Source organism: Stegodyphus dumicola, chromosome X2 (assembly GCF_044657685.1).
Source record: "Stegodyphus dumicola isolate Sdum_Otavi_A_Nest chromosome X2, ASM4465768v1".
NCBI classification, from domain to species: domain Eukaryota; kingdom Metazoa; phylum Arthropoda; class Arachnida; order Araneae; family Eresidae; genus Stegodyphus; species Stegodyphus dumicola.
The window spans coordinates 25,412,667-25,440,598 of NC_140781.1; the positions used below are offsets into that span (position 1 = coordinate 25,412,667).

General features: G+C 32.4%; 1 protein-coding gene across 1 annotated transcript; it reads left to right on the forward strand.

Moving 5' to 3' along the window:
- Positions 1-2,245: 2,245 nt before the first annotated feature.
- Positions 2,246-27,722, forward strand: LOC118202878 (aspartate aminotransferase, cytoplasmic-like). Its single transcript, XM_035375091.2, has 9 exons — positions 2,246-2,486; positions 16,511-16,692; positions 17,741-17,849; positions 20,274-20,386; positions 21,396-21,500; positions 24,357-24,507; positions 24,669-24,834; positions 26,031-26,173; positions 27,181-27,722. Exons 1-9 carry the CDS (start codon positions 2,255-2,257, stop codon positions 27,330-27,332), a joined length of 1,353 nt encoding a protein of 450 aa, XP_035230982.1. The 5' UTR covers positions 2,246-2,254; the 3' UTR covers positions 27,333-27,722.
- Positions 27,723-27,932: the final 210 nt, after the last annotated feature.

The following is a 27,932-nucleotide window of genomic DNA, read 5'->3' on the forward strand; positions in this document are numbered from 1 at the left end:
TTCTCGGAGAGAAGAGCGAGATAAAACTGCCCTCCCAAGAACGTCCAAGACCTGCTGTATAAGGTTAAGGTCAAAAGATCTGGTTGGCCAAACGATTTGGCGAATATCCTCACTTCCCAGGTAATCTTCAACCAGCTGAACTCTATGTGGACAGGGGTTATCGCCCATTAACAGGACCATCTGCGCCCCTAAAAAGTAGAACACAAAGCTCTAAGATCTCCTCTCTATACCTCATACCAGTCAGAAAGCCTTTGTCAAACACATGCAGGGGTGTGCGGCCGTCCAACATAAAACCTTTCCAAACAATTACACCACCGTAATGATCTTTTTCCGTGAAGAAGGAGGGATGGCGTCGTATTCTAGGTTCTCTCCATACACAGGTACGCCGAGAATCAGTGTCGAAGCTGCATCTCGACTCATCCGCAAAACGCTACAGCTCTAACTAACTAAGTCTTTGGGCAGCTGTATACCGTGAAACTCGGGTTCCAGTGGCAGCATTCATCTCGCGTGAGATCTGTGGAGCTCTAACAGTCCTGTGTCGCCGCGCAGCAAGTGCCAAAGAGCTATCCTCAATCGTCGTTGTGGATCTTGGCCAACCTTGTCTTCCCTTGTCTTCTCGATATGCATACCATGTCCTGAACCTATTTCTGCAAACTTCAGACGAAACTGGGCGTTACATTGAACTCTCAAGTCACCTACGCTTGTGACTGGCCTACCTTCAGTCTAACGACAGTTATCCATATCATTCCTTCATCCATACTTTCGTGGCTACTGATTTTACCTGATACCGCATAAAATTTACCCAACTCTGGCCAGAAACATGGCGAATATCGTAAAGTAATAGGAGCATACAAGTTGCTGAAAACCTCTTATGCGCTTATATCCCTCCAAAATCACGGCTCCACAGAGTCGCGCGTGTAAGCATACGTATTCGACTTCGAATAATTCAAAATAATTCTTCGGCCGTATAATTGGCACCTTCAGTTCAATACTTTTCGTAGAAGTAGACATTATTTTTCAAATTATCTTAATTTTGCGCAGAAGTGTATTTGCTTTAATTGACAACCTGGTCCTGACCTACCGATATACTGATACTATAAAATACTTCAGCCATTAAACCGAAAAACATTGAAGAAATCAAATGCTTTACAATTAAGCTTCTAAAGTTTTCTATATTCCTTCTTTCTTCTGTTATATAATTACTAATTATGTCACAAAATACACAAAGTTTTGTTCCTCTTTTGATTTTTGAAACTGTATGTTATTTCAGGTGTACATATTAGTCTCAAATTGTGAGGAAAAGGGAATGAATTTTCTTATCACTTTTTAAACATTGAGGGAGAGAGTTTCTGCGGAAGAGTGTACACACGACAAATTTTGGAGTATATTATAAAAGCTACCTTGCAGTTGAAAACATATTTAAGTGTAATTGTAAAATACAAACACGAGTTTAAAATGAGTTTAAATGAGCTGATGTGAATTTAAACTCCGTATATTTACAATTGAACTTAAAAACCGAAACATTAACCATTCATGTGAAAGACATTCCGTAGACGTTCGAAATTAATTTTTGAAATTATTGTGAGAAATTAATTTCGAACTCTTTGTATTTAACTGTTATGTGAATATTCATAAAATTTTACTTAGCATAAATGCACTAATATTCTTTTTAAATATATGTATTTTTTCTGTAAGTGACTGTGACGCATTAGCACATTTATTTCAACAATATGTATATATAAAACTGCCATGGAGAATCACAGCGGTGTCTTTTTCAGAGAAATTCTGCCACATAATGTTTTTATTGCTTGCGATATCTACAATATTGTGTTTTCAGATTGTCCTTTAAGTGCTCAATATTCTTTCACAGATTTCTTATTCATTGAGAAAATTCTACATCCCAGAAAGAAGGAAATATATGACCAAAATAAATCCTATTTCTCAGAAAAAATACATTTCCTTTATTAATTAGAGAAAAGGGAGGGAAAGGAAGGAAACCTTCGAACTAAACAGAAATGAAATAAACAAATGATTACTCATTATCGTCGAGATTCTTTCTTATATTTGAGAAAGGTGAGCCTCGAACGGCAGCCGTAATAGAAAGCGTAACGGAGAGATTTAGAGACAGGAAGGTCGCGTGGCGATCAACCAATTAGATGACGAGTGCCAGCTTACGTCATTCGGCTAGTGGACGAACAGCGTGCCTGAGTAAGTTCAGCGCGCGAGCATAAAATGAGCTCGTGGTTAATTCTTTATGAAAACGCACACAGGGATTCAGATCGGAACTCACACCATTCACCCGTTTGTTCCTTCAGCAATGTCCCAGATGATCTACCCCTACGAGAACGGGCACCCCGACGTCCGAACTGGGGAGGACAACTCTCTCTTTTCTACCGTAGACCCAGCGCCCCCAGTAGAGATCTTTGCTCTCCACAAAGCTTATCATGAGGACAATTTTGCAAAGAAAGTTGACCTCACTATCGGAGGTAAGAACAACAGTAAAGTTCATTTCACTATCATAATATTGTAAACACAATAACCTCTCAAATAGCTCTGCAGATATCCATCATTAAAAGGTTCCTTAAATATATAAAAATATAAGTATATAAAAATCACCTATTTTAATACGGACCTTGTAGATTTTAATTTTTTTTATTAGCATTTTTTTTTTTCAAATGACATCATAAATATCATTCACAGTGAAAAGTGATTGCTGTTCAACAACATTTACTTGGGCCTTATTTTTAAAGAGAATTTAATATCAACTGGATAGAAGGATATTCAACGATGATATATTAGCAAATACAAGTATCTGTATAATTCCAAATGTGTTTCCATAATTTTCTGATACAACAGACTTCTCGATTTTATTGTGTACTCTAATTTCTCTCTTTCAGACTGTATATTTTAAATACTCACGTTTATTTAATTGCTATAAAATGCAAGAGTAACCCTACTTTCATCCCCCCCCTTTTTTTTTCCTTTTTTTGAAAAGGGGTTTCTTTGTTTAAATCAGATTAAAGCGGATGAAATATATTTCTTTCTATGTTCTCTGTTTTGATTTCAAAAATAGTTCTTGTTACTTTGAGTTTAAACTGTTAAATTTCATAAATATGCAAAGATTTCCCCTTCTTATTCTTAAATTTAAATTTACCCACATCATTTGCTTTCCATTCATCAACAAAATTAAGTCTTAGTTTCTAATATTTTTATACCCTTTTTTAGTCGAGTGACTATTTGTACTCTGTAAATTGTACGTGGATGTTTATGTATGTTTACATTGCTGTATCATTTGGAGCCTCTCTTTTAAAAATATGTTAAGAAAGAGTAATGAAGAATAAGCTACTAATATTTTAACAGTTTAATAACATCTTAAATGTCCTCGTTGTCTGTTCAATAGTAATATGAATTTTAAGACTGAGCTCTATTCCAGTTTATCATTTCTGTCTTACTACCATTTCTGAAAGAGGGTAGAGAGGAATGAATAGCATAAGTTAAAGAGAATCATTGCTCGCAAAATGCGCTCGGTATTTTAGGTAGGCAAATTATTTCGTGGATCACTCAGAGGGTTTTATATATGCCTTTTTGGGATACTTTTCAACGGAAATTTGTTGTTGAATTTCAACTGAGGAAAACCAATAGAAATACCCACTCAGCCAGCCCGCTCAACCATCGAGCATAGGTAGTGAGATAAATAACTGTCTTTCGATTATCTTATCTACCCAATCGACCTCGGCAGAGACCCCGTTATGAACAACTATTCTGATGATCTAGATGTTGTAGCTTACTGATACCTGAAGACGGAAGAATCTGAAGATTCATAAAAGCACTAGCATTCTTTCTGAAATATGCGAGCTCCAAAACTAAAGTCTCCGGAATAAGGTGTCATAGTTTTGTACATGCTGTTTCATTATAAAATGGGTAACCTTTGCAAAGAGGAGTTAGCAAAATAATTTGTGAAATTTGAATCGCATGTAGAATTATTTAAGCTACAAGCTGCAATCTATGTTTGTCACAGACACTTTTCTTATTTTAATAAATCATTATAGTCTAATAGTTTGAAAAGTAGTTTTTCAAGAAAAGAAAATATTTCTAAGGAAATTCCTGAAATAACAGGAATGACAGATGTATTGTTATTACCTGTGATTCAGATAGAAGTATCTGTTGCGCTTGAAGGAAGATGAAACAGTTTTCACCTAAAGAGGTCTATTTAGCCTTAATTGAAAATATTGATAGTTAATTGTACGGGGAGAGGTTCGTTTGGAACTCTTAATTCAAATGAAATGCGATTATAATTGTACTAATTCAAAACTTTTTAATCAAAGTAGAGCATATCAAAACTTTCACTTTAAATTATATTCAGATGCATATTCATTATTTGCTAGCTTATATAATGGGTGAAATAATTTTGATCAAGCTGATTATTTAAAAAGCAGGTAACTATGTAGAGACATTAGGATTTTTTTGGAAGCTGGTAAGATGAAAAATGAGCAATCACCTTCCTTGGGAACGAACCACGGTCCTCTGGAATACTGGCCCAGCGTGCATAACCACTACACCACGAAGGCACGCTAAGAAGGTGGGAGAAATACCTTATAACTAGTTTCTAAATAGTTAATACACTCAAAGCAAAGCTAACTTGAAATCATTGGGAAAGTTCTAAGTCACGATTATCCGTTCAAGTAATGTATTTTGATACAAAAAGTTTGATAACAAGAAATAGTAACAAAAATTTGATGATGAGTAAAAAAAATCATTAAATATTATTTTTGTTGACTCAGTGGCAAAATGAGAGATTCTGTTTTTGATCTCCTATTGAAGAAAGATTTCTAGAATATAATTACTGCATTAAGTAAGTTGTCATATTCTTAATCTTGCACTCATCTTTCAACGAGTAAAATAACCCGTACAAGTATTTTTTGTAATCGCTCTTGCGAACACTTTACATAAAGTCTTTGATCCAGATAACCAGCTTAATATTTCTTCGAATGATTTTATGAAGTTTCGCTAAATAAGAATTTAATAGTATTACGCCTCGCAGTGAAATATACATAAACAAATTTGAATGATAATCAGGATAAAAAAATGCTGCTCTTCTTACTTCTTTAAGTGTCCTCAGATTAACGGGAATCCGGTTCTTCTCGTGCTAGAGGCAACAAACTTTCACAGTTCTATGTCAAGGCCGTCATTCTCAGAAATGGTTCAAAATGCGTGAAAGGATCTGAACTTGCTCGATGATTCTGGTTGAAGGCGAAAGAACAAAAGCTCTTATCAATGTGCTTTGAAATTTTGGGTCCCATAGCAAACAAACTGAAGATAATTTGTTTTTCGGCACCAACTAGTGATTCAAAACGCGCTTGCAATCATACGACAATAAAAACATTTCCGTAAATTACGTTTGCTTCCTCAGATTAAAATGCACCTTTGTAACGCAAATAAATATTTTGCACATTAACTTTAGCACGCTATAATTGAAACTTTTACATGCATCAGATCTGGAGTGATATTTTTAATATTTCTATCTCTGTTTTATAGATTTCTATGACTTAAAGATGTTGAAACAAACTTTTTTCTTTTACCAAGATTGGAGAAAAGTCTTTTCTGTTTTAAGGAAAATTTTAAAACTATATTGCTCATTTTCAATTATTTAAATATCCACTTTTCTTTTAATTAATTCTCATTTAATTTAGGTTCTATTTTAAAATTAATTTGTACATATCCATTCTTAAGAGATTCCTCACGCTTAGTTTGTTAGCCCTTTTGTATTAAATTTTTTGAGTTGGCAGTTAATTTGTTTAATTCATTGTTTTTTTGCTTAATTGTGAACATTTTAATTGAGGAACGTTTTTCAGTGAGTTTTCCGTTCTGCATGGTGGACTTATTTCAGATTCTGATTACTTAATAAAGCCTTCTTCTTTCACTGTTAAATTTATTTCGGTTGTTATTTAGAAATATGCCGTTGCTTTGATTTAAGTCATTTCCATTGCTTAACAATATTATAATCAGGAGAATTAATTTCATTTCTTTCTCTATTTGGGTACCCAATATATGTAACATTTCTTTCTCTGTTTGAGTACCCAATATATATGTTAATTTCTTTCTCTGTTTGGGTACCCAATATATGTTACATTTCTTCTTCTGATTGAGTACCCAAATATGTGTTTCATTTCTTTCTCTGTTTGGGTACCTACGCTGCAAGTTCTTTTGTTCGATTCGTTATCACCATAAAACTGGATTTAAAAGCAAAAGTGACTTAAAACTTAAATTGAGTTGACTTAAAAACAAAACACGCAGAACGCGAGGGGGGAAGGTGAGAGGTCCCGAAGCAGTTTTTTTTTAATTTCTTTCCCACTTCCCCCCCTTCCTCCTTCTCGTTATACCAGCGTCAGTCTGTGCAACCTTAAGAAAGGCTTGTTTCAGAACTTATCATTTTATATTACTCTGTTCATTCCATTGGTAAAGAATTTTTCAGTAGCAAAGTAGCGTAATTTGCAGTACTAATTTATTTTATTAAGTTGAGAGAATGTTAAGTGAATTCTTTCTAAACGAAATCTTAAATGACTATTTTTATTTAACGATTATCAGTGGAAGTCGCTGTACCGTCAGAACAACTTTTCTATCTAAAATATGATGCAATGCAGTGTCGCTGTTGAAGTACTATGTTTCTTAAATTAAGGAAGAACTGTCATGCATAATTGCAGTTTTGATCTATCCGAAGAAGGAGGTTACAATTTAAGTTAATATTTATAGGAAAGAAATTGCTCTAGGGCTTGTAGAATTTCCGTTGTATCGCTTAAAATTTTGAAAATATTTAACTTTAAGTTTCACATTAGGAGAATTTCCATTGAATGAAATGCGATTACAATTGTACTAATAATATTCCACTGAGATAACTAAGATTTTGACTGAAGAATTAGGGTATTTCTAAATGAAGCTTTATAAATCTTCTGTTGATACTTCTACCTCAGCTGAAAACAGCAAGTTGAAAAACTAAAGCAAAGGTTATAAGGTATTTCTCCAGCCTTCCTAGCGTGCCTTCGCGGTGTAGTGGTTCTGCACGCTGGGCCGGTATCCAGAGTTCCGTGGTTCGATTCCCGGCGAAGCCGATTGCTCATTTTTCATCTTGCCTGCTTCCAAAAAATACCTAATGTCTCTACAAGGTGTCCAAGTTTTCAAAACTTCAGGGCCTCATTGCCCAAAAAGATAAGAGGAAGGCCACACAGTCTAAGAAAAGTTACGCTAAGGGCTGCAACACAGAGTTTAAAGTGTATTAAAGACAAAAAATATAATATTTCTATCTCAGTGAATGGAAATATATTTACTTTTTTATCCAAAACGTGTTTATCAAGAAAATATATGAACTCAGCAATTTTAATGTGCATATTGAGTCTTTATTATGTTAGTGCCTGTATATCTATGTATAATAGATGGACAATAGAGAGGATGTAAAGATGGATGGATGCAAAGAATGTACTCAAAAGTTCATCGAAACTTTTATTCTTATTTAACTTTGTGGTTACATCACACGGGAAAAAATACAAAGTTTGCTTTCAGACGTACATGATTTCTAAAAGAGATGTCATGAATAGTATAACTTTCATGAAATACTTTTTTCAAGAAGGTAAAATTTACAAAGTCTGCTTACATATTTCTTTACATAACGAGTTTTACTCTATATAGTACGAATTTAACTATACTTGTAAGTTCACAAGTAACTTTGATATTAACTGAGATTGGAATTTAGCAAATATAGAAAACTGCTGTTAGTTTTCAAAATCTTAAAAATCTGTCCTGAAAATTTTCTAAAAAGAAATGGTATTTGTACCACCTATATATTACTGTTTACATGGCTTTGTGAGAATCAAATGGAATTAAATTCTTTTTTATAACGAGATATTGTTCGTTGATTGCTGTCATTGTTTAAAAATACCATTTATTAATTGCTCTTTGAGTTTTTTAAGACGCAAAACTAGTTCATTAGAGTAAGCAGCCATACACATCTAGTCAGCTCTCAATTTTAAATTCAACATAGTATTTCAGTTATACGAGGCGGGCCGGATCAACCAGCGTTAGGGAGCACGAGGCTATCGGGTTAAACATGCCTGGGATAAATTAAATAATCATTTATTTTCTACTTTATTAAACACATTATAATAATTAATAAAACACTGAAATATTCTTGCATTTTTTATTATAATGATATTTTATTTTATTAGACAGGAATTCTAGGATTTTAGTATTTTTATTCTCCTCTCATGCTGAAATATGTATTAAATAAAAGAACCTCAAAACAGCAAGTATGAAGATAAATTTCGAGTTAGGAATGCAATTCACTTGTAATTTATGTTGCTGTCGACTGATTAATTTTAAGTTCCAAAAATTATCCGTCGTTGTGATTTAGGAATTCATACTTTTCAATTTGTCTAAGCAAGAATACGCTTTTTAACTTATAAGTAAAATCTCTTACTTGTTTCGTCTTCAAGTATTACAAAGCACATGTAGCTTGAAACTGCAGCTGTATTGAATTAAACAAAACACGGATCAAAAGAGGGTAGGAAATGTATCCATCTTTTAATAAAGGGCAAAGTTAAACCTCATTTAGTGGAGTCTTAAGTAATGACGTAACTTAATATTTTTTATCGCTTAAAAAGAAAAAAAGAAAACAGAAAGAATTTATTCTTTTAGCCTTTGAATGTTTGCCTAGTAAAAAATCTGACATTTAGTCAAAGTAGTTTAGTTTATTCCATTGAAAATTTTTTATTTAAACGCTGTGATATTATTATCCTTTTCCTTTTTCAAAGGTAAAAACCTTTTACATCAGTTAGAGATCTCCATGCACTTCCACACAGTTTGTAAGATAAAGTCTACCTGAAGTCAAAATGACTTCTCAAATTTTGGCTTGTGTGCTAATCCTTTCCTAATTTGTTCTTATAACAATTGTTCGATAGTAATTGCCACTAGTCCTATTTTAGTTAAATTCTTTATAGTTATTTAATTGCCTTGATGAATTTCTTTCTATCTGTGCGCACTAATATATACCTACGAATAAATAGGAAAGCAGAAAATATTAAAATAGGCAACACTCTTTTCAGACGAGAATTATGTGGTTAAAATATTTTTAATAAATAAAGTAGAGATATTACTAAGGCTAAAAAATTCCAAATTCTGAGCATGGCTAACTAGCCATTATACACCTACAAAGTCAATATATCTTGCATATGCATGTTAGAATTTTGTGCTTTAAATGTTTTAAACAAATAAGGCATAGTATTAAAGCTAACAAATTCTAAATCCTGAGCATGGATAGCTAGCTATTCCGTTTTAACTCCTTTCGGCAAAAAGACATTTTTGAGTCTGAAAGCTCAAAAGTTACTACATTGCCCGCTTTGGAAGATGGAAGAAGCATCCACCTCCCGATCTTCTTCATGCTGAGAGCCATAGACTTCCTTCCTATCAGGGGTGTCCATTTGCAATGAATCTGAGAGTCTCAAAGGCATATACATACCAGGTGGAAGGCCGTAACATGAAAATATATTCCCATATTATACTGGTGAATAGTTAGGTTTATTAATTATTACAGAGAAACATATAATTATGCATTTTAAAAGTAGCATATTTATCGAATGTGACCTAAGACTGCGATCAACATCAATTAGAAGATTTAAGATTTCCACATCAATTTCTGTTGCTGCGCATAACCAAAAATGGAGTGGGGAACAGTTTGTGAGACAGCTTTTGTAGTAATTCCTGACAGATTTCATATTAGAAAATGCCCGTTCACGTAAATAATCATTGGCGTTCACTATTTAGGAACCCATTCATTATTTTTTTGGTCTATTATAATTTTATAAAAGGACGGATCACTCTGAAGATCAGAATCACAACTGTAATTTAGATGGTTCTTCCTCACTTGAGTGGATTATTGAATAACGCAGTGTTTCTATTTATCTGATCATAATCTGTAAATTTAGACTTGAAATCGTTCATCATAATCTTTATTTTCATGCATAACTCTGAGTTCATGTCTTAACGTGCGCGATAAGCATAAGCACTCATATGCATTTCATACAAATAGAGGAATCGAAAGAGATTAAAAGAACACGAAAAAAGAAGGAAATGATGGACGTGGGTTTTATATGTTTTCCTGGAATCGTTACACTCAAAACCATCAAATGTAATCGAACGGCTACTTGAATATGTGTACTTTTCTTTCTCACTCATATAATGAACTTAATTATTTAAATTATGTATGCACTATAACTTAAAGAAATACAAGAGTGGAAAATCTCTTATATAAGCTGCTAGTTCAGTCACTCAACAGTCTGAACGAATCTTTAGAAAAAGAGAACAACTTATTCATATGCCAAATGAAGTAATTCATGATTAGCATTTAGTAGCAAGAGATTTATTAAATGACACAAGAATTAGAACTCGAAAACTAAACACTTCATGAAAATATCTCATGTAAACCGTGACACACAATTGAACGAACGTTCAGAAATTTTATTTTCTGTGCCAAGGTGTTACGCAACGATTATGGAAAGTTGTGAGTTTTGATATGACTACAAATGAGTTGGAGGGCAGAGCTCGGTCTTTAAACTAGTTCCCCTAAAACTGTGCTATGCCCCAAAATCATGTACCGACCGGTTCCCAAAGTTATTTAATCAAGTCTCCCCTTCAGTTTTTATTTCTTCTTTTTCGTCCAATGGAGGTCCTCCCACTCAAGACCTTACAGCTGGATCCTAAGTGAAAGTGGGGTTGCAGGTTTCGAGGGAATGGGTCAGTGGGGAATAAAACTTTTTAAATAAACTTTCTATCTCCAGTTGATGCCATGCTTGCTTTAGAATGCTAATGCGGCAATTACCTCCAGGCTTTTAGTTAATGGAACATAAACTGTTTTCTTCAAAATCCTGACGCAACTCTGCCTGAAAGTCTTCGGACTATTTTATTTAAAAAGGAAAGTAAATGCCTTAGAGGTTATAAGAAAAGGATTAGACTTGTGAGTTTTTTCTTTTGAATCAACAGGAGATGTTGCAGTGATATAACCTTCTTTAAGCAGCACCATTAAGTTAACGCGTTCATTTGAAGATCTTAATAGGAAACGGTATTAGGATTCCTGCGGATTACGAAACTTTTCATGCAGGAGCAATTTAATTTTGTACTCTAAAATGCACCAAGTAGAGAGAGGCTCTTGTTTCAAATAAATGAATAAGCACGACGGCTGTGGAAAAATTAAGCTGGATTTGATTAACGAGGACGACAGCAAGAACTTTCAAGGGTATTCAAGTATGGCTATCTAGTCCTCGATGATTTATGGTGTTTAGCAAACATTATTTCTTATCTCGAAAATAAACTCTTAAGACAACTTGAGTTAGTTTCTGTGAACAGGTACTAGTAAATAACCACCTTAGGTTATACAAATGATGATGGGTTACTTCTATATCGATTATTTATCTACTACAACTCTAAACAAAATTAAAGATAGAAACTTAGCATATAAGATTCTAGTATATGTTTTCCAGCTTTAGATTCCTTCTTTGGAGGTCTTAGAACTACGACGAGAGAGAGACCACGACGAGGCTTAATGCAGATGATTCCTTCCTTGCACGGACATATTGGACTATGACATTGAAATGCTTAAAATCATTTATATTAGAGGAAATCGTGTGATAGAATTTGAATTCTTCTTTTTCAAATGATTGATGATTTTAAGCAGGCAAAACTGAAAGATAAGTTTGTAAGAACTGTTACATTTCCTTTTGCATGCGTTCGTCTATCTAAAAAGTCTAAATGTCTTTCCAGGTCTGCTTCTTCATCAGTAAAAGAATTCGAAGGCAAATTATGAGTCGCACATAGATAGAAATGTCAATAGATAGAAGACATATGTTCTTTGCAAATATTATTATTTAACTATGAAGCAAATTATTTTGGGTTCTTGTTAGCACAGATATGTCTTAATTAAGCACAGCTATGTTATTTATTGCAATTACCTTCCGTAAAATAGCACAATATAAACATCATAAAAAAATATTGTTTCTTGAAATCCAAACATATTAAAGAAGAAGAAAAGTAAGATTAATTATGGCTGGATTTTTAACATATCAAATTCTATGATGTCTTTGCATGAAGTCAAAAAAATTTAAAAAGAGACTGAAATCCTGGCATTCATTTCATTATTCGATACTGACTTTAGCCTTTAAAACAAGAATAAATTTTATCAAATTTCTTGCCCTTTTTTAGTCCCACTGTGGGCAAATGATTAACTGTTTCTAAAAAATAGGGACATAACTGTCCGGATCTTGCGTTTCCTTAAAAATTTATGCAATTAAAATGCGTGTTTTTAAAGTAAAATTAAAAGCTTTTTAATGCAGTGATTTGTTTAGAAAATGTGTTATAAAATGAAAAATTATAAACTTATTTGGGTTACAAAATGTAGCTAAGTTTAAAAAAAGCAGGGGGGAACTATAAAATCTGAACTTAATATAAAATTCCGTCCCGCATAGAAGAAAACGTAATTCCATCATCAATAAAACATAAATTATGAAAATATAATTCCATTATCAGTAAAACATAAATTATGTTGACATTAATATAAATTAATATAATTAATATAAATTTCAAGAACTAAAAGTAAGATTCATCTTCTCTCACTTTTCTACCCGCAGAAGAGTTGGCCTAACTTGATCATATTTTAAAGAAATGTAAAAACCTTAAAGAAATGCAAAAGCAAAAGAAATCTACTTTCCTCAAGCAACGGAATCTACTATCATTGATATTGCACGTTTAGAGGTCAAACGCATCGCAATTAACTTGGACGTTACACAACCGGAAAAGCTGTCTGCTGAAATGGAAAAAAGAGATTAACATTATACTCTAAATTAAAAGTAATCATTCCTGAAGAGTCGACTACCCAAGTATTGAAATCCGTAATTGTGTAAACAAATCTTGAATCTTGTTTGTAAGTGAGAAAAAAACTTGGTTAAACGCGTGACTGGAATCAAATGTTTTTACAGCTTGTGGCAGGAAAGGTCACACAAAGCGAGTAAGTAGTAATACATTTCTGTAGTTTCTCGCAGGTCGTTTAACTTCATTCATATTACGCAATCTCCCTTAAAGCTCGCGTCGTTTGAAAGAGCAAAATATTGAGGTTAGGGAATTACTTAGCTCTTTATATTCGCCAGAAGTATGTATTTTATGTGATAGCTGGGTTTTTTTTTTTTTTCCTTATATTTGCCAGAAGCATGTATATTATGTGATAGGACAGAATGAGCGTTATAAACAACATTTATATATGAATAGTTATAAACAACGCCTGGGCAGAATTTTGTAAAGGATGAAAAATAATGATCCTTTTAACTGTAATATGATAGCTTAGACAAAAATTGCATAAATCCAGTTTTATTGCGATGAGCCATTAATGAATTAAATTCAAGAAACCACAGACTTTTCTCAGCCTTCCCCATGTTGTTATACATGACAATTTCACAGCAGTTCTCATGGCTGACTGTATATTAAATTAAAGTGAATAAAAATATTTAATATCCGGAGTTGAAGAATTTATCTATTAAAAGTTTTAAAAAAATACACCGTTAAAAATTCTTGCGCCGCAATTGTCAGCATACGATTCTTCTAAATGTTCATTACTTCTGAGTTTGAAAAAAATAGGTGGACGACAACTAATTTAATTTTTATTTAAGATAAAGTATTCATAATGTCAAATTAGAGGAATATATTACGGGAAACGAAAATTATAATTTTTCATGGGCGTTTGCTTAGTAAATGCTTTTTTTCCTTCAGCTGACATTTAAAGATGCCAAAAAGCAAATATAAACTTTCTCCTTAATTGATCATATTAGTAGCACATGACCAACATATACTAATAAGTTGCCTGTATAAAAAGCAATATTATGACAGATTAGTAAGTGATATTTAAATTTAATTCGAATTTTAAATATTGTAAGTCACTGCAAATGCAGCAGAATTTTTAAATAACCAGTATCTCATAGATTTCGGCAGAAAGTTTTACTTTTGTAATCATTAAGAAGCTTTATTCACGCTATGCAAGATTTATATTAGTTTCGGACGGAAACTTTTATAAAAACAAATAAACTGTTTATCAAAATTCAAATATTTCATAATATTGGTTTGCAATATGAGGTATTTGTAACTAGTTATTCTGTTAGAAAACTTGATTTTTTTTCGTTTCCCCCTTTTCTCCTTTTTTTTAAAGAAATTAACACATAGTCAAGTCAAATTAACACATAGTTCTCCTTATTCAAGGACAGCATTTTTAGTCTACTGAAAGAATGAAAATGAGAGTGTTTCAAGTCTATGTTACTAGAATTTTATATTAACGAACTTATTTTTTATATGTTCTCTAGATGGAGATAAATGTCGTCTAGAGTAGCGTAGAAAAGAATGACGTTTTGAACCTTCAAAATTCCTCTGCAAGTTCCGTTGAACTATAAACAGTTTCTTATTATTTTACTGCTGTAAACCTAACAGTGGCCTGTTGAATAAGACTCCTTAACATTTGTAGTCCGACTTGAGTTTTGGTCTTGCTGAACGTATTTGCTGCGTGAACATTTTTGCGATTTCTCTCTGCATGCAATAGGAATATGAGCTGGTATACCTGAAAAAGTCCTCCTCGAAGTCATTACTTCCTTGCCAGACAGCTTTCGTTGCTTTGCCCTGATTATAACCAAAAAGGATTACTGTTGTTTTGTATTGAAGTGTGTTGCTCCTTGTTTTCATGACTTATCTCACTTTTCTGGCAGTAATATCAGAACAAGCCCACGAAATTCATTCCGACAAGGAGTGCAAGATTGTGCCTATCGTTGGCAAGATCCTTGAGCACCATACAGGTGACAGCACAACGGTCCTTAATTCCGCCTCCAATTTTGATGGGGGGGGGGTGCTCTGCCACCCCTCTTCTCCTACCACCAACCTCTAGAAAGAACTTTAGAAAGATTCTATGTAGAAATTATTCTATATAGAAAGGATTTGCATATTTAGAGTGCCCCCATGCCGCACAGACTCTATACATTTGCAGACATCCATGGCTTCTCCAAGATTTGAACCCGGGTGGTCCTTCTGTACCGCAGTCAGTGTCGCTAACCACTGTCCTGGTTGGGCGGTTATGTTGCTCCTTTCATGAGGTTTCCCATATTAGATAATAATCCCAGAAATCAAATTTTAATGCCGAAAAGTTGGTTTTTCTACAGCACAAGTACCTTTTAAAAACTGAAGATGTCTCTTGAGTCGCATATTTACTGCTTAGTCAGTAATAGACTAAAATGAGAGCTTGAAATAAAATTTCTCGGTCCAATAAACTAAAGCAAGGTGAATAATTCATATTCCAACAGAAGTACACGCTGATCGTAATTACATCTGGCCTAGTCAGAGCACTCTGTAGTTGTAACTAAAATGCGAATTGATTCAAAAATGTGTTGATAGATAATACAAAGAATCCTCTGAAAGATTCTATAATAATTATAATAATAATTAAACAAATTTCCCGTGCGAGGCGTGTTACCTCGAAAAGAAAGCAACAAATAGAGTATTCAACATCTGGCCGCAGCTGATGGCCAGTAATCTTTCGTTCATGCAACGTTTTATATGGTTATATATGTTACATATCGCTGAGTGTCCTGAGTTGTATATGGTTATATATGTTATATATCGCTGAGTCTCCTGAGTTGTATATGGTTATATATCGCTGAGAGTAAGGGTTTTCTATATTATCAGATTTGTGTTGCTTACTAATAACTCATTTAATTAGTTGTTAATGGTCATTCTAACAACCAATATATAGGTTAAATTAATAATTAGAAGTATTTCATTTATAACTGGTATTTGCGCGCTTTAGATACAATTTAAGGTTTTTGTGACCACAGTTCTTTCAACATCATATTTTCGCTTTTTTGCTCCCAGAAATACTTATATCATTGCCTAAAATCATAAAGTTTTTTGCTTCTTTAACCAGTTAAATATAATGTATTCTTTCAATCGATTTTCTTTCTCATCATTTCATACACTCTCTCAAGGCTTTGCAAATTAGTAAAAACTAAATAAAGAAAGAATTAAGAAAACGTAGACATGAAAATTTTAGCGGGTCAGCCTTTGATTGGGCTATTAATAAAGAGAAACCGTATGTGTAAATGTATTTATATTTGTCGAGGAGAAAAACCGAATTGGCAATTCCTCAGAAAAGTAATTCGTTTAAATACTGAGGCTAAATCATTCTGTGGACATGTAATCTGTAGTGGGCTTGCTACAGTAATTTTCCCTCAAGTCATATTTGCTCTTCTTGTTTCATGAAATAATGGAAACAATTACAGGTAAAAAAGTGACTGATTTATTTCAGTGTTACATTGATGACTGATTGCTTCCATTACCCTGAAGAAAAGCTTTTTTTCACAATTGTTTTTCATTAGGCTTGCTGATGATATTTTATTATGTGTTTTTTAAACATGTTTATTCATGCCTTTAATCAAATCTTTCTCTTTAGCATACCGTGATGAGGAAGGAAGACCATGGGTCTTGCCAGTTGTAAGACAAGTGGAGGAAGAAATTACATCCGGAAATAACCTAAGCCACGAGTATCTAGGACAGCTGGGCCTTGAAGAGTTGAGCAAAGCTGCCACAAAGCTTCTGCTGGGAAATGATTGTATAGCACTGAAAAAGAACAGAGTAAGTTCATATATCTTTCCAAAACAACGTCCCCCTTCCAGAAAATGCAAGACGTATATTCTAAAACTAATGCTTCATCACTCTTTTCAGCAAAAAGAAAAATTAAAAAATTAAGAATCTATTTTTCTATGATATAAAATATATAAAATTAAGTTTAAGAAATTCTACGCATAGTTTATTCAGTTGTATTGTTATTAACAAGCTAATAACGTAAAAAGGCAGCAAGTTAGCCTAAGAGATTTTACTTTTAATTTACCTTTTTTTTTTTTTTTTTTTTTTTTTTGACGCATTTGTTCTATTGTATTCTGGGTCATAGACCTATCTGGTAAGTCATTTTGTTTTGTTTTTTTGAGATCAATTTTAAGGCCCTGCACATTAGAGATTAAAATTTGCTTTTAAAACGCAACTTGTACTCTTTCATACCTAAAGAAAAGAGTTTTTCAACAAGCACAGAGGTTCACAGAGAGACTTATCTCAGTTCAACGCGTGAAGCACTTTATAATATCAATCTCATTTTTTGTAAATATCTCTGTATTTTCCTTTTATTATGGTTTATTTTAAAAAGGAGAAGAAGGACTGTTGCGTTTTAAAAGTCATGTTTTAATTCATTTGATGATAAGAGAAAAACATTAAATAAAAGAAAGGTAGGTAAATATCAATCATTAAATAAATCAAAGGTAAATATCAGTCATGAAATTAATAAGTCATGTTAATTAACATTAAATAAATCAAAAGTAATTAAATCTCCCCCGCTTAGAGTTATTTCTCGTTTATGATGATTTGTTATTTATGTTACGAGAACTTATTTAAAGATTCTATGCTGTAGTTACCTGTTATGTCAAAATGGTTTTAGAATTCCATATTCTCTCAGAATGATTTTCGTAATTTCCGAAAATTTTGGTATTTTGTTCAATATTTAATATTCATAACAAAGTCCGTCTATTGAAAAAACTGAAACGAAGAATCTTTTTAATTAAAAGAGTGAGTATAAAGAGAAGTAGCTGCACTTGTTCTTATTTCGAAAACTGACCACTTATTTTTTATTCAGGCATTCGGGGTGCAGACTGTAGGTGGGACTGGTGCTCTCAGAGTCGGAGCGGATTTTTTGGTGAAATGTGCTAAACTTACAGTTTTCTATATGGCTGATCCATGCTGGCGTAAGTAAAATATTTATAACTTTCTTGTCTATTTCAGAAGTAATTCTGCGTATGTTATATGTATACACATACACACACACATTCACATATCCGTTTGTTACTAGCTTGTTATATTTAAGAGCAATATACTTATCTGAAGTTTCCAGTAAAAAAAGGTAAATAATTTTGCAATACACGGATTTGTTCTTTTCATATTAAAAGAAAAGAAACCTTTGATTTTTCAAATTTTAAGCAAAGTACACTTCCTTCTTAATGCGTTTGAAGAAACTTACCACCATTTATTTTAAATGCATGAGACATAAAAAGTATATATTCAAACGTCACATAAATTGCGTTCGAGGTATGGGGAAGAACATTACACAAATTAATACATTCAGAATATAAAGGAATCTATAATCTATATAAGTGCATCTATATTCTGCTAAATAAGAAACATATAATTGCATCTGTATTCTGCGAGCTATAGTTAATAAGTCCATCGTCTTACTCTTTTCCATTGAGCCAGTTGAAAATGCAATCGAACTAAAGTTCATAATAATACTTTACGAGTGTAATAATACTTTACGAGTAATAATAATACTCGTTTATGACTAGTCATAATATTATTATGACTTTACGAGTCATAATAATACTTTACGAGTGTTTATTATACTTGTAATAAGCTCGTAAATTATTGGGTTATTTAGGTTATGGCAAAGCATGCAAGTGCTGTTTGCGTAATTGGATTGAGGCTTCGCGGAGGGCTTCTTGAAGGAAACTAGTTTTTATTCATGTCACACATGGCAAAAAGCGCAAGAAATCTTATGAAACCATAATTAAATTTCTAAGTTCTCTGGAAACTCATAAAATCATGATAGGTATGATATATAAACCATGATATAAAACCGTAATGTATAACCATGACATACTGAATTAAATTGAGAATTGTACGAGAATTCCTCAGTTAAATGTAAACTGCAAAGATAACTGAAGTACATTATCTGTGAATTATTATATAAGGAAAATCAATTTTTCCTTATATAATAATTCAATCAATCATTTCTTTTCTCTTCTTTATTCATAATTCAATGTCGAAATAAAAAGTTTGATGCTCGGGAAGGAGAAAAGAACTCCATTCAGGTAAATTAAATAATATTCGAGAATAAATACTTTACTTGTAATAAGCTCGTAAAGTATGAAAATGTATTATCTGAATTCATTTTTGTTCAACTTAATTCTGTAAATGAATCTGGGTTGTACATTTAATTTCACTAATAGCTAAAGACAAAGAATAAGCCTTAATTCATAAATAATAATAACCCTAAGATTACTAAATATTAGCTTAATCCAATCTCTCACACGTCTTTCTACCTGTGCGTAACAAAATTGCAGCCCAACTGAGATTTTTGTCTTCCCTACTTTTCCTCTAAATAAGGCAGTTATAAGAACGCTGTGGATATATCTTATAGTACAGTTCGTTTTTGGTGAAAAATGTACTTTTCTTCCGATCACGATTTTCTGGGTCAGATTACCATTTTAATCATGCTCTAGCAAAACATTATTTTATTTGTTCATAACAAAAAGCGTATTCTTGAAATCTATTGTATTTCATTATGAGTTTAAAATATCTCATCTGCGTCTTTGTCACATGGAATATGTTTACATACATTGTAAACAATAATAGCAAAAAAATTTAAATTACATAACAGATGTAAATCTGTATATGATTAGTAAACACAAAATGAAAGTGTTCATGAAAACCTAAATATCAAGACTCGGTGTCTACACTGAGTTCAGTTTCTGTAACAAATTTTAAAATGCAAGCAGTTCAACATTCTATATATATAAGCAACAGACATCATTCTCGAAAGATGCTCTTCATCTGAGAACCAGTTCCTACCATTCTCTACCTATCTTACACCACAATTTTTTTTTTTTTTTCAGTCTTTATAATTACTGACAATCACAACAATTTAGAGCGGAAAATGCTCTTAACAATACTTTAGAAATATGAAGAAAGATGTTAGTTCTGTCCAAATTTTTGAAGTAATGCGAAGCGATATAGTAATCTTACTTCCTTTACAATGCTGTAACTTTAGTTCAGTTTGTATTGGTTTATTTGATTACGGCAAAGAATTCGAGGACTAGCCACCTAAGGGAAGGGATGTCTTCATGGAGAACTTTCTAAGGGAAACTGGCTCGTATGCACCTTACACATGGGGAAAACTACCATCAGCCAACCCGTTCGCTCAGATTCGAAAACCGGACCGAACTACCAGTGGCCGCTAGTGGCCACTGTAATTTTAGATAGTTTAATTGAAACATAACAAACAAAATAACCTAAAATTTCTCCTGAATGTATTTTATGTTTAGCAAAATATATTTAAAATAAAATAAAAAATATTGTGTTTTAACTTTAAAAAGAATTTCTTTTCTTATTTTCAGCCAGCCATCATCTTGTTTTCCCTTATGCTGGTTTCGCTGAATGCAGAATTTATAGGTACTGGCATGCGATGAAGAAATGTTTGGACATCGAAGGAATGCTTGATGACTTGCGAGTAAGAATCAGTGTATCATTAAGTTCATTATAATACACTGCCTAAAATAAACCAGCGAAGAAGCAGCAGTTTTAGGATAAACTTATTTAGTAGCTTCCGCTAGATCTGTTGTTCTCAACTTTTTTTTTTTTTTTGCCTCGTGCACCTCTTTCGCCATTGCTAGAATATCATTCCCTCCTCCTTTTCAAACTTAATAAAGTGCATCTATACATTTATTTAGATTATTTTCCAGTATGTTTTATAAATTAAATAAGAAAAAGTATAGAAAATATTGGCAAATACCAAAACTTGAGTGAAAGTAGTTGTTTATAGTTACAAACTAAAACTAATTCTTAAGAGTTAAATAAAAAGCTTCAAAGGAGCTCACTGCATTCCCCTTCTCTCACGAAAATATGAAATCCTCCACGAAGAAACTTCCCCGTGGTTGAGAACCCCTGCGCAGGGGGAAAAAACGCCCCGTGCCGTTCTTTGCGCCTGTGCTATACAGAAAAATAATTAAATAAAAAAAATTTCACTCTCATGCAAAAATCCAAAGCTTATTGCTTAACTACGGGATCAAAATGATGAAACATCAAATTTAAGTAAATGTGGTTATATGTAAGTAAAAGATATTTAGATTTAAGTAAATTACATATATAATTTACCTAAATTACTTTTATACTTAAGTAAATTGCATATTTATTATTTAAAATTTTAACTACATTTACAGTTTAAGCAAATTAGTTTTGATAAATTATGGTGAAAAAATTATCATTTGTAATTAAAAAGCGTGACAACTTTCATAATGAAACAAACTATATATCTAGACATTAGCCACTTAAAAATAAGTTTAAATATTAACTAACTAAAAGAGTTTAATACTACATATTCTTCACCAGCTGAAGTGTTTTTTTAATATACTTGTACTGTGCCTGTATAATTTTGTTCGTTTAAATAGTAATCGTACAAAGAAATTACAGTGAATGTTTTCCTTTAAATAGAATAATGACAGAAAAGTTTTTCTTTTCAGGATGCTCCACAATATTCTGTTGTAATTCTTCATGTGTGCGCACATAATCCAACCGGCATTGATCCTTCAAAAGAACAGTGGATGAAAATTGCTGATGTTATGGAGGCAAGTAGTAAAGCATAAAAATAACTTGAAAAATATTTTTAAAATTATGGGCTAAGTTCTGAAATATATTCTCCTCCTTATATTAATTCCAGATTTATTTCCATCAATAAAAGTTTCTGCACATTTCTTCTCTATGCGTTTATCACCTAAAAATATTTAAATTACAGCTCCTAAAATGTTCCAGAATCTCTCATTAAAATAGACAAAATTTAGAAAGTAGAGAAATCTTCCGAAGACGACAATCTACGATTTCCTTTAGAGACAATCTAAGATTCTTCTGTGCAGGTAGCCCTTTAGAGAAGCGATCAGGTGTTTATTTATGTTGTAAAAAATACTAGTTATAATCAGAGGTGATCGACCACTGGATTTATCATTACGGAAGGTTTCACTGTACAGTTTTCATTTGACAGAACTTCATAGCATTATCAGCATAACAACCAAATATGACTTCCAGAATTATTTATTTATTTTGTATGGAACTACAAATTTAGAAGATTTATATTAGCAAAGAAGTCAAACGCATAACAAGGGAAGACAGCATAACTCTTGGTTACTAAAAAGGATCAGAATTTTAAGTACAAAAGATGGATACGAATGTCTTTCAGAAAATTTGGAGAATTTAGTATTCCTAAATCATTCTTATGTGTTCGAAAATTTAGTGTAAAATTTAGAAAATTTATTTTATAAGAATCGTGTGTTTTTTCCTTCAATATTTTCCGAACCTTGAAGATTATTTATATAATTTCTTTTTTTATTTTACAATGCAGAATTTGCTATTTTACTCACATAGTGTTATTTCACTCACAGTTGCCATTTTGCTCACAATTTCTATTTGACTCTCATAATTGTGAGAGTAAATATAGACTCTCACAGTAATTGCTTAATTTTATTTATTAAAATAGTTGCATTTCTAAGTGTCATGTGCTTACCTGCAGCGCACTAGAAATATGCTAACTGTGAAACTTATCTGTGGTGAATCTGGCTAAAGTGCTGTAAAGCATTCTCATGCAAAATTTCCTTTTTCATTATCGAACAGTCGCAACAAGAATCTATTTTGCAATCCTCTAGAAAATAGAAAATTTTTCATCCTTTCTTTACGTATTTTCCTATACAACTTTAAAGGGTTGCTGATGGACCATCTATATGTGTATTCAAGTGTCTTGTTCAGTCAAGAGGTTACTATTACACACAGAGGTCGATTTCCAGTTGCTATATTTTCAAGTTTATAAATATAAAAGAATTAATGATATATTTAAAAAAGAATTCTTCAACATTATAAGTGCACAAAAAAGTTTAGCTGCACACACACATTAAAAGTTTAGATAACTTCACATTAAAAGTTCAGCTATACGAGCATCTTCGAGGCCATAATCGATTTCATCTGATGCTCGCTCTAGCTTCTCTTTTGCCACAACGCCGTAGCGTGAAAACTGCAGTGACAAACTTAAACAAATAAAAAGGATGGTATTGGAGCAAGTAAAGATACATTTAGCCTTTCTCCAATCAAACAATCATTCAGCTAAACCAAAATGCTCTGTCAGTCTGTCTGTGCTTTGACGGAAGGTACAAGAAATATCGAAGTAAGTCGTAAAATTTTATCATATGCGCTGTGAGATTTACTGCTGTAATAATAATACTAATACTAATCATGATAATAATAATAATAATAATCACGTTTTCGGTTATTCAAATTGTTATAAACTTAACTTTCTTTTCTGAAACAAACTACTTAAATCATACTCTCGGTAGGACGGCAAAGGGTTGCAAGGTAGCCTCATGCCAAATCTCAAGATTTATTTGCCACTTAAAACGTCGCCCAGGGAACAGCGTCATTTGAAGGTAGATCGGTATAGCTTCCCATTTAAATTTGTATAATGTGGTAGAAGGAAACTGGAAACAAGTGTACAAAAGGCAGAAAAATATAAAAAGTTAACCAGTTAACGCACTTTCAAAATGAAATCTCGCAGTGAGATGGAAGTATGTAAAAGGATGTAAGATTCTTAGGCGTTTTAATCTGTAGCTAAAGTTGAGGAATCTTAAGAACTGATAAGCGAATAATCGCTTGAGTTCGTGAGACAGAGAAAAATGTAAGAAAGGGTGAAATTACCCTTTATTATTCCACTAAAGTTTTAACAGACGATTCCTTTCTTGAAGCTACAATAAAGCCTCCACTCGGGCTTGAACTGAGGAAACTAAGAACTAAAACTTAACTAAAGGATATAGCTGAAGCTATCAAGATTCTAACAGACTTGGCTCCTTAACGCTAATTAACGGCGAAGCTATCAAGGGCCTAAACTACAACCGAGCGTAGTAATAGCTTAAGAGAGAGAGTAGCCTAAAAAGGCGAACGCGCGATAGTCAGAATCACTGGCTCTCTAACGAAGTCGGTAGAACTTCCCAGTTAAATATTCCTCCTCATTTGCATTTAAACGCGATTCTAAAAATACGTTCTGGACTACAGTTGTAAGCTTGAAATTAAGAAGAGATAGAAAAGTAACATTAACTCAAAATTTAACTGTTAGATAAATTAAGATAATCCTTACAAGGTATTGCAAATTTCTATTTTTTTTAGAAGAAATTTAATTTAATGCACGACAATTTCAAAAATGTATGTTAATGGTTTATGTCACTTCATCGTTACTATGTATAATTGTTCGCTTCGGGTGAATGAAAATTTCGTGAATGTATCTGCGTCCTAAATTATAATAAAAAAAGGGGGGGGACGATTCCGTATTTTTGCTTTTTGAACAGTCCGAGAAATAGAAAATTTCCTGACTACGTCTGTATTCCTCTTTAATTTACCCTAACATATGATAAGTTTATAGTGAAATCTAGATTGATTTTCTTCTTAAATAGGAGAGAAATTTATTCCCATTCTTCGACTGCGCCTATCAAGGAATTGCTTCAGGAGATTTGGACAAAGATGCATGGCCAGTTCGTTACTTCGTATCCAGAGGCTTCGAACTGCTATGCGCGCAGTCTTTTTCAAAAAATATGGGGCTGTACAGTAAGTAAAAATTAGATGTTTATGTTGAATTAACTATTAACTCACAATTTTTTATCGGTTTAACAGGCAAATAAAAGCGAACCGAAATTATTTTTTCTGGTTTTATTGGATTCATATGTTGCATTTCAAATTTAACACATTTATTATTTTATCTTCCATAGGTGAAAGGGTAGGCAACTTAACTCTAGTGTTCAGAGATCCAAATGTAATACCTAATGTTCGTTCGCATATAACCATGATGATTCGAGGCAACTATTGCAATCCCCCAAGACATGGCGCCGGAATCGCAACCAGAATTCTCAATGATCCCACTCTCATCGACGACTGGTAGGTCAAATTCTTTTTTTTTTTTTTTTTTTTTTTTTTTTTTTCATACCTCATTTATTTACATATTCTCATTAGCAGCAAAGTGACAAAAGCAGTTTATTTTTGGAAAAGATGTAGAAACTGAAACTGCAAAGCCATAGAATTTCCTTTCGAACAGGAAACGAAAGAAATCAACGATGCCCACACCGGATGTATTTTCAGTTACACCACGAAGGCATGCGGTAAGCAGAGAGAAAAAACTTGCATGCCCCGCGCTTAAAGGGCGATAGGAGAAACCCAGTCACAATTGCCAACCCCTGGGAGTGACGCCCATCATCTTTAATTTCGGCGCCAAATTTAATGTCATTAGATTTATTTCGGAGCAGAAAATGTGAAAAATATGTAATGCCCTCGCTGGGACTTGAACTCTGGAACTTACGATTGCTAGCCGGACTTGTTTTACAGTTACACAATGGAGGTACACGGTAGGAAAGCATAAAAACCTACAAAATAATCAATTTACATTTACTAAAACCTTAAATTTGCAAGTATAAAATCATTCATACAAAAAGATTTAGAAGCGTACTTGTTTTTGCGCACTTTTAACGTGTATGAATTAATAATTTTATTTTATTTTAAATAAATTTTTAAGTTTTCTTTTATTTAAGAACTGTTCAAGAAGAGAAGTGTAAGTAATATTGATGCAAAGGAATTTGAGTTAATATCATCCTAAGTAAATTTACTTGAATTTCTTTATCTTTACTACCTTTTGCCAGATCTGTGTGTAATATTTCAATCGCTATTATTTATACCTCTGCAGACAAATGATTTTGCCCACATATAATATCCTAATAAACTCTTACGAGCAACTACTGTCATTAAACGAGGAAGTTTCCCAAAAACTGAAAATTCATTATCATAATTAAGCTTTTCAAATTATTATTGTATTCTTCCTTAGACCTCAATAAGGTAAGTCTGATAATGACGAGAGCTTTAGGAGAAAAGCGTAACTAAAGTAACGAATTTTCTGACTGTTCTTGATCAATCTTAAGCTAAACTTTAGTTCCAACTCTCAGTTCAGCATTCAACTAATTATCCATTTTCGTAAAACATGCAACATAGGTAACACTGATTTCAGAATCACTTAAAAAGCTTCTTTAAAACAGCAGCATTTCAGATTTTTCAAACTCTTTTTTTTTTTTTTTTTTTTTTTTCAGGAAGAATCAAATGAAAACCATTTCCATACGTATAAAGAGAATGCGATGGGCTTTAAGAACCAAACTTCAAGAATTGGGTACTCCAGGATCTTGGGATCATATCACTCGGCAGATCGGAATGTTTTGTTACTCTGGCCTGACAGGTATATACAAATATTTAAAAAAATGTGCAAGTAATGGTAATTCATGTGGAATTAAATTTCCTTTTCAGCATTTAAAAGCAGCACATTTTGTTCAAAAATTTTAGACTTATACTGTTTTAAAAATATTTTTAAAATGCATCAACATATGCATATATTTGAAAGAGAAAAAAGACATTTCTTTGATAGGTCTGATATTTAAAACAAAATGTAATTTTCAAAATGACTTACTTCAATAAAATGTGTTAAAAGCAAAAGCTGACCCAGAAAGCTCAAAATAAATATAAATTTAAAAAAATAATTGCTGATTTAACAATAAAACCTTATTAAAATATCAGTTTCATTTATTACTCTAATTTTCGTTTAATGAAATACATTGCAGTGAGAGATATATAGCTTATTTAACGCCTAATGCTCTATTATACATTCAAGAATTACAGATAATTATAGAATTGAAAAATTTTCTCAACAAGTCCTTCAAATGCTGCCTTTTTATTCATTAAAATGTGACTCATGTACTCCCATTAGGAAATTCAAAACTTTTTACTTTCACTACAGTCTTAGTTTTTTTCATTGGCATGTATTTAGGATCAAAGTCAAAATATTAATTTGCTAATGCAGTTTTATTTTCAGAACAAAACTTTAAGCTGCCGCATAACATCACATTAAAACGCGGATCTTTCCCACAATATTTGTCTTACTCTCTGTGTCATCTTATTTCATTTATAATTTCTAAATCAATGAGCTATTTTTTACAATTTAAGTTTCACACGAAATTCTTTAAAAAAATTCTTCTTTTGAAATTTCGAAGTTTTACCGAAAAGGAAATTTGAGTTTTTAGATGTATATATATATATATATAAACTAAGTTTGCATAAATATTTTCCACTATACTGCGAAATGAATCTCTAAGAACATGATAATGTAATATGCTTTTCCTTTTTTTCATTTAACTTTTCATACAGAATACTAATAATAATTTTAATACATTTTTATGTTTCATTCCACAGAGCAACAAGTGAAATACTTGATCCAGCGTTATCACATATACCTGCCAACAGCTGGAAGAATAAACATCTGCGGACTGAACGACAAAAATGTAGAATATGTTGCCAAAGCAATAAAAGATGCTGTATTAAATTTTCCTTCAGATGATATGTAGAAGCATGAGACTGATAGACTTCTACGTTCTGCTTGCCATTTCGTTTTCAATGGTATCATAGTCATCATAAAGTTAATATAAAAAGTCATCATATAGTTTTGATAAGTTAAATGAGCAACCTTACAGAAAATGCCACCGCTGAATAATATTTTAATACCATGTAATTTTGATATGTTATTTAAATATCATTTCGCTTCCATTCTGGAGTCATGCTCATGAGCTGTGTTATGAAATGTTCAAGAAGAAAGAGAGAGAAGTAATATAAGAAAAGAAGAGAAAGATGCATCGAAGTGCTGTTCTAAGAAATTATTTAAATTAAGGAAAGTTTGTTGTCATCGTATTTTATATCGATTTCTTTAATATGTTTATAATAAAATATATTTTCAAATACTTCAGTGTTTTTATGTAAGGTATGTTCACATACACATAAAATTCTTACAAATGTATAGTTAATTATAGCTCAGCCTGTCAATCTTTAATTGAAGCATTAAATCTTCAGTCTATACAAGGACTGAAAGTAATTTTAAACTTCAATTTTCCCCTTGCGTCTTCTGGCTATAGTTCTTAGGATTCCTTCCTCCTTCCTCCAAAGCTAGTAAC

Bases quoted from the DNA above. Each gene is read 5' to 3' on its own strand.
- LOC118202878 (XM_035375091.2), top strand. From the start codon at position 2,255: ATGAAAACGCACACAGGGATTCAGATCGGAACTCACACCATTCACCCG. The intron at 2,487-16,510 runs GTAAGAACAACA...CTTTCTCTTTAG, and splicing joins AGTTGACCTCACTATCGGAG to CATACCGTGATGAGGAAGGA. The intron at 16,693-17,740 runs GTAAGTTCATAT...TTTTTTATTCAG, and splicing joins TAGCACTGAAAAAGAACAGA to GCATTCGGGGTGCAGACTGT.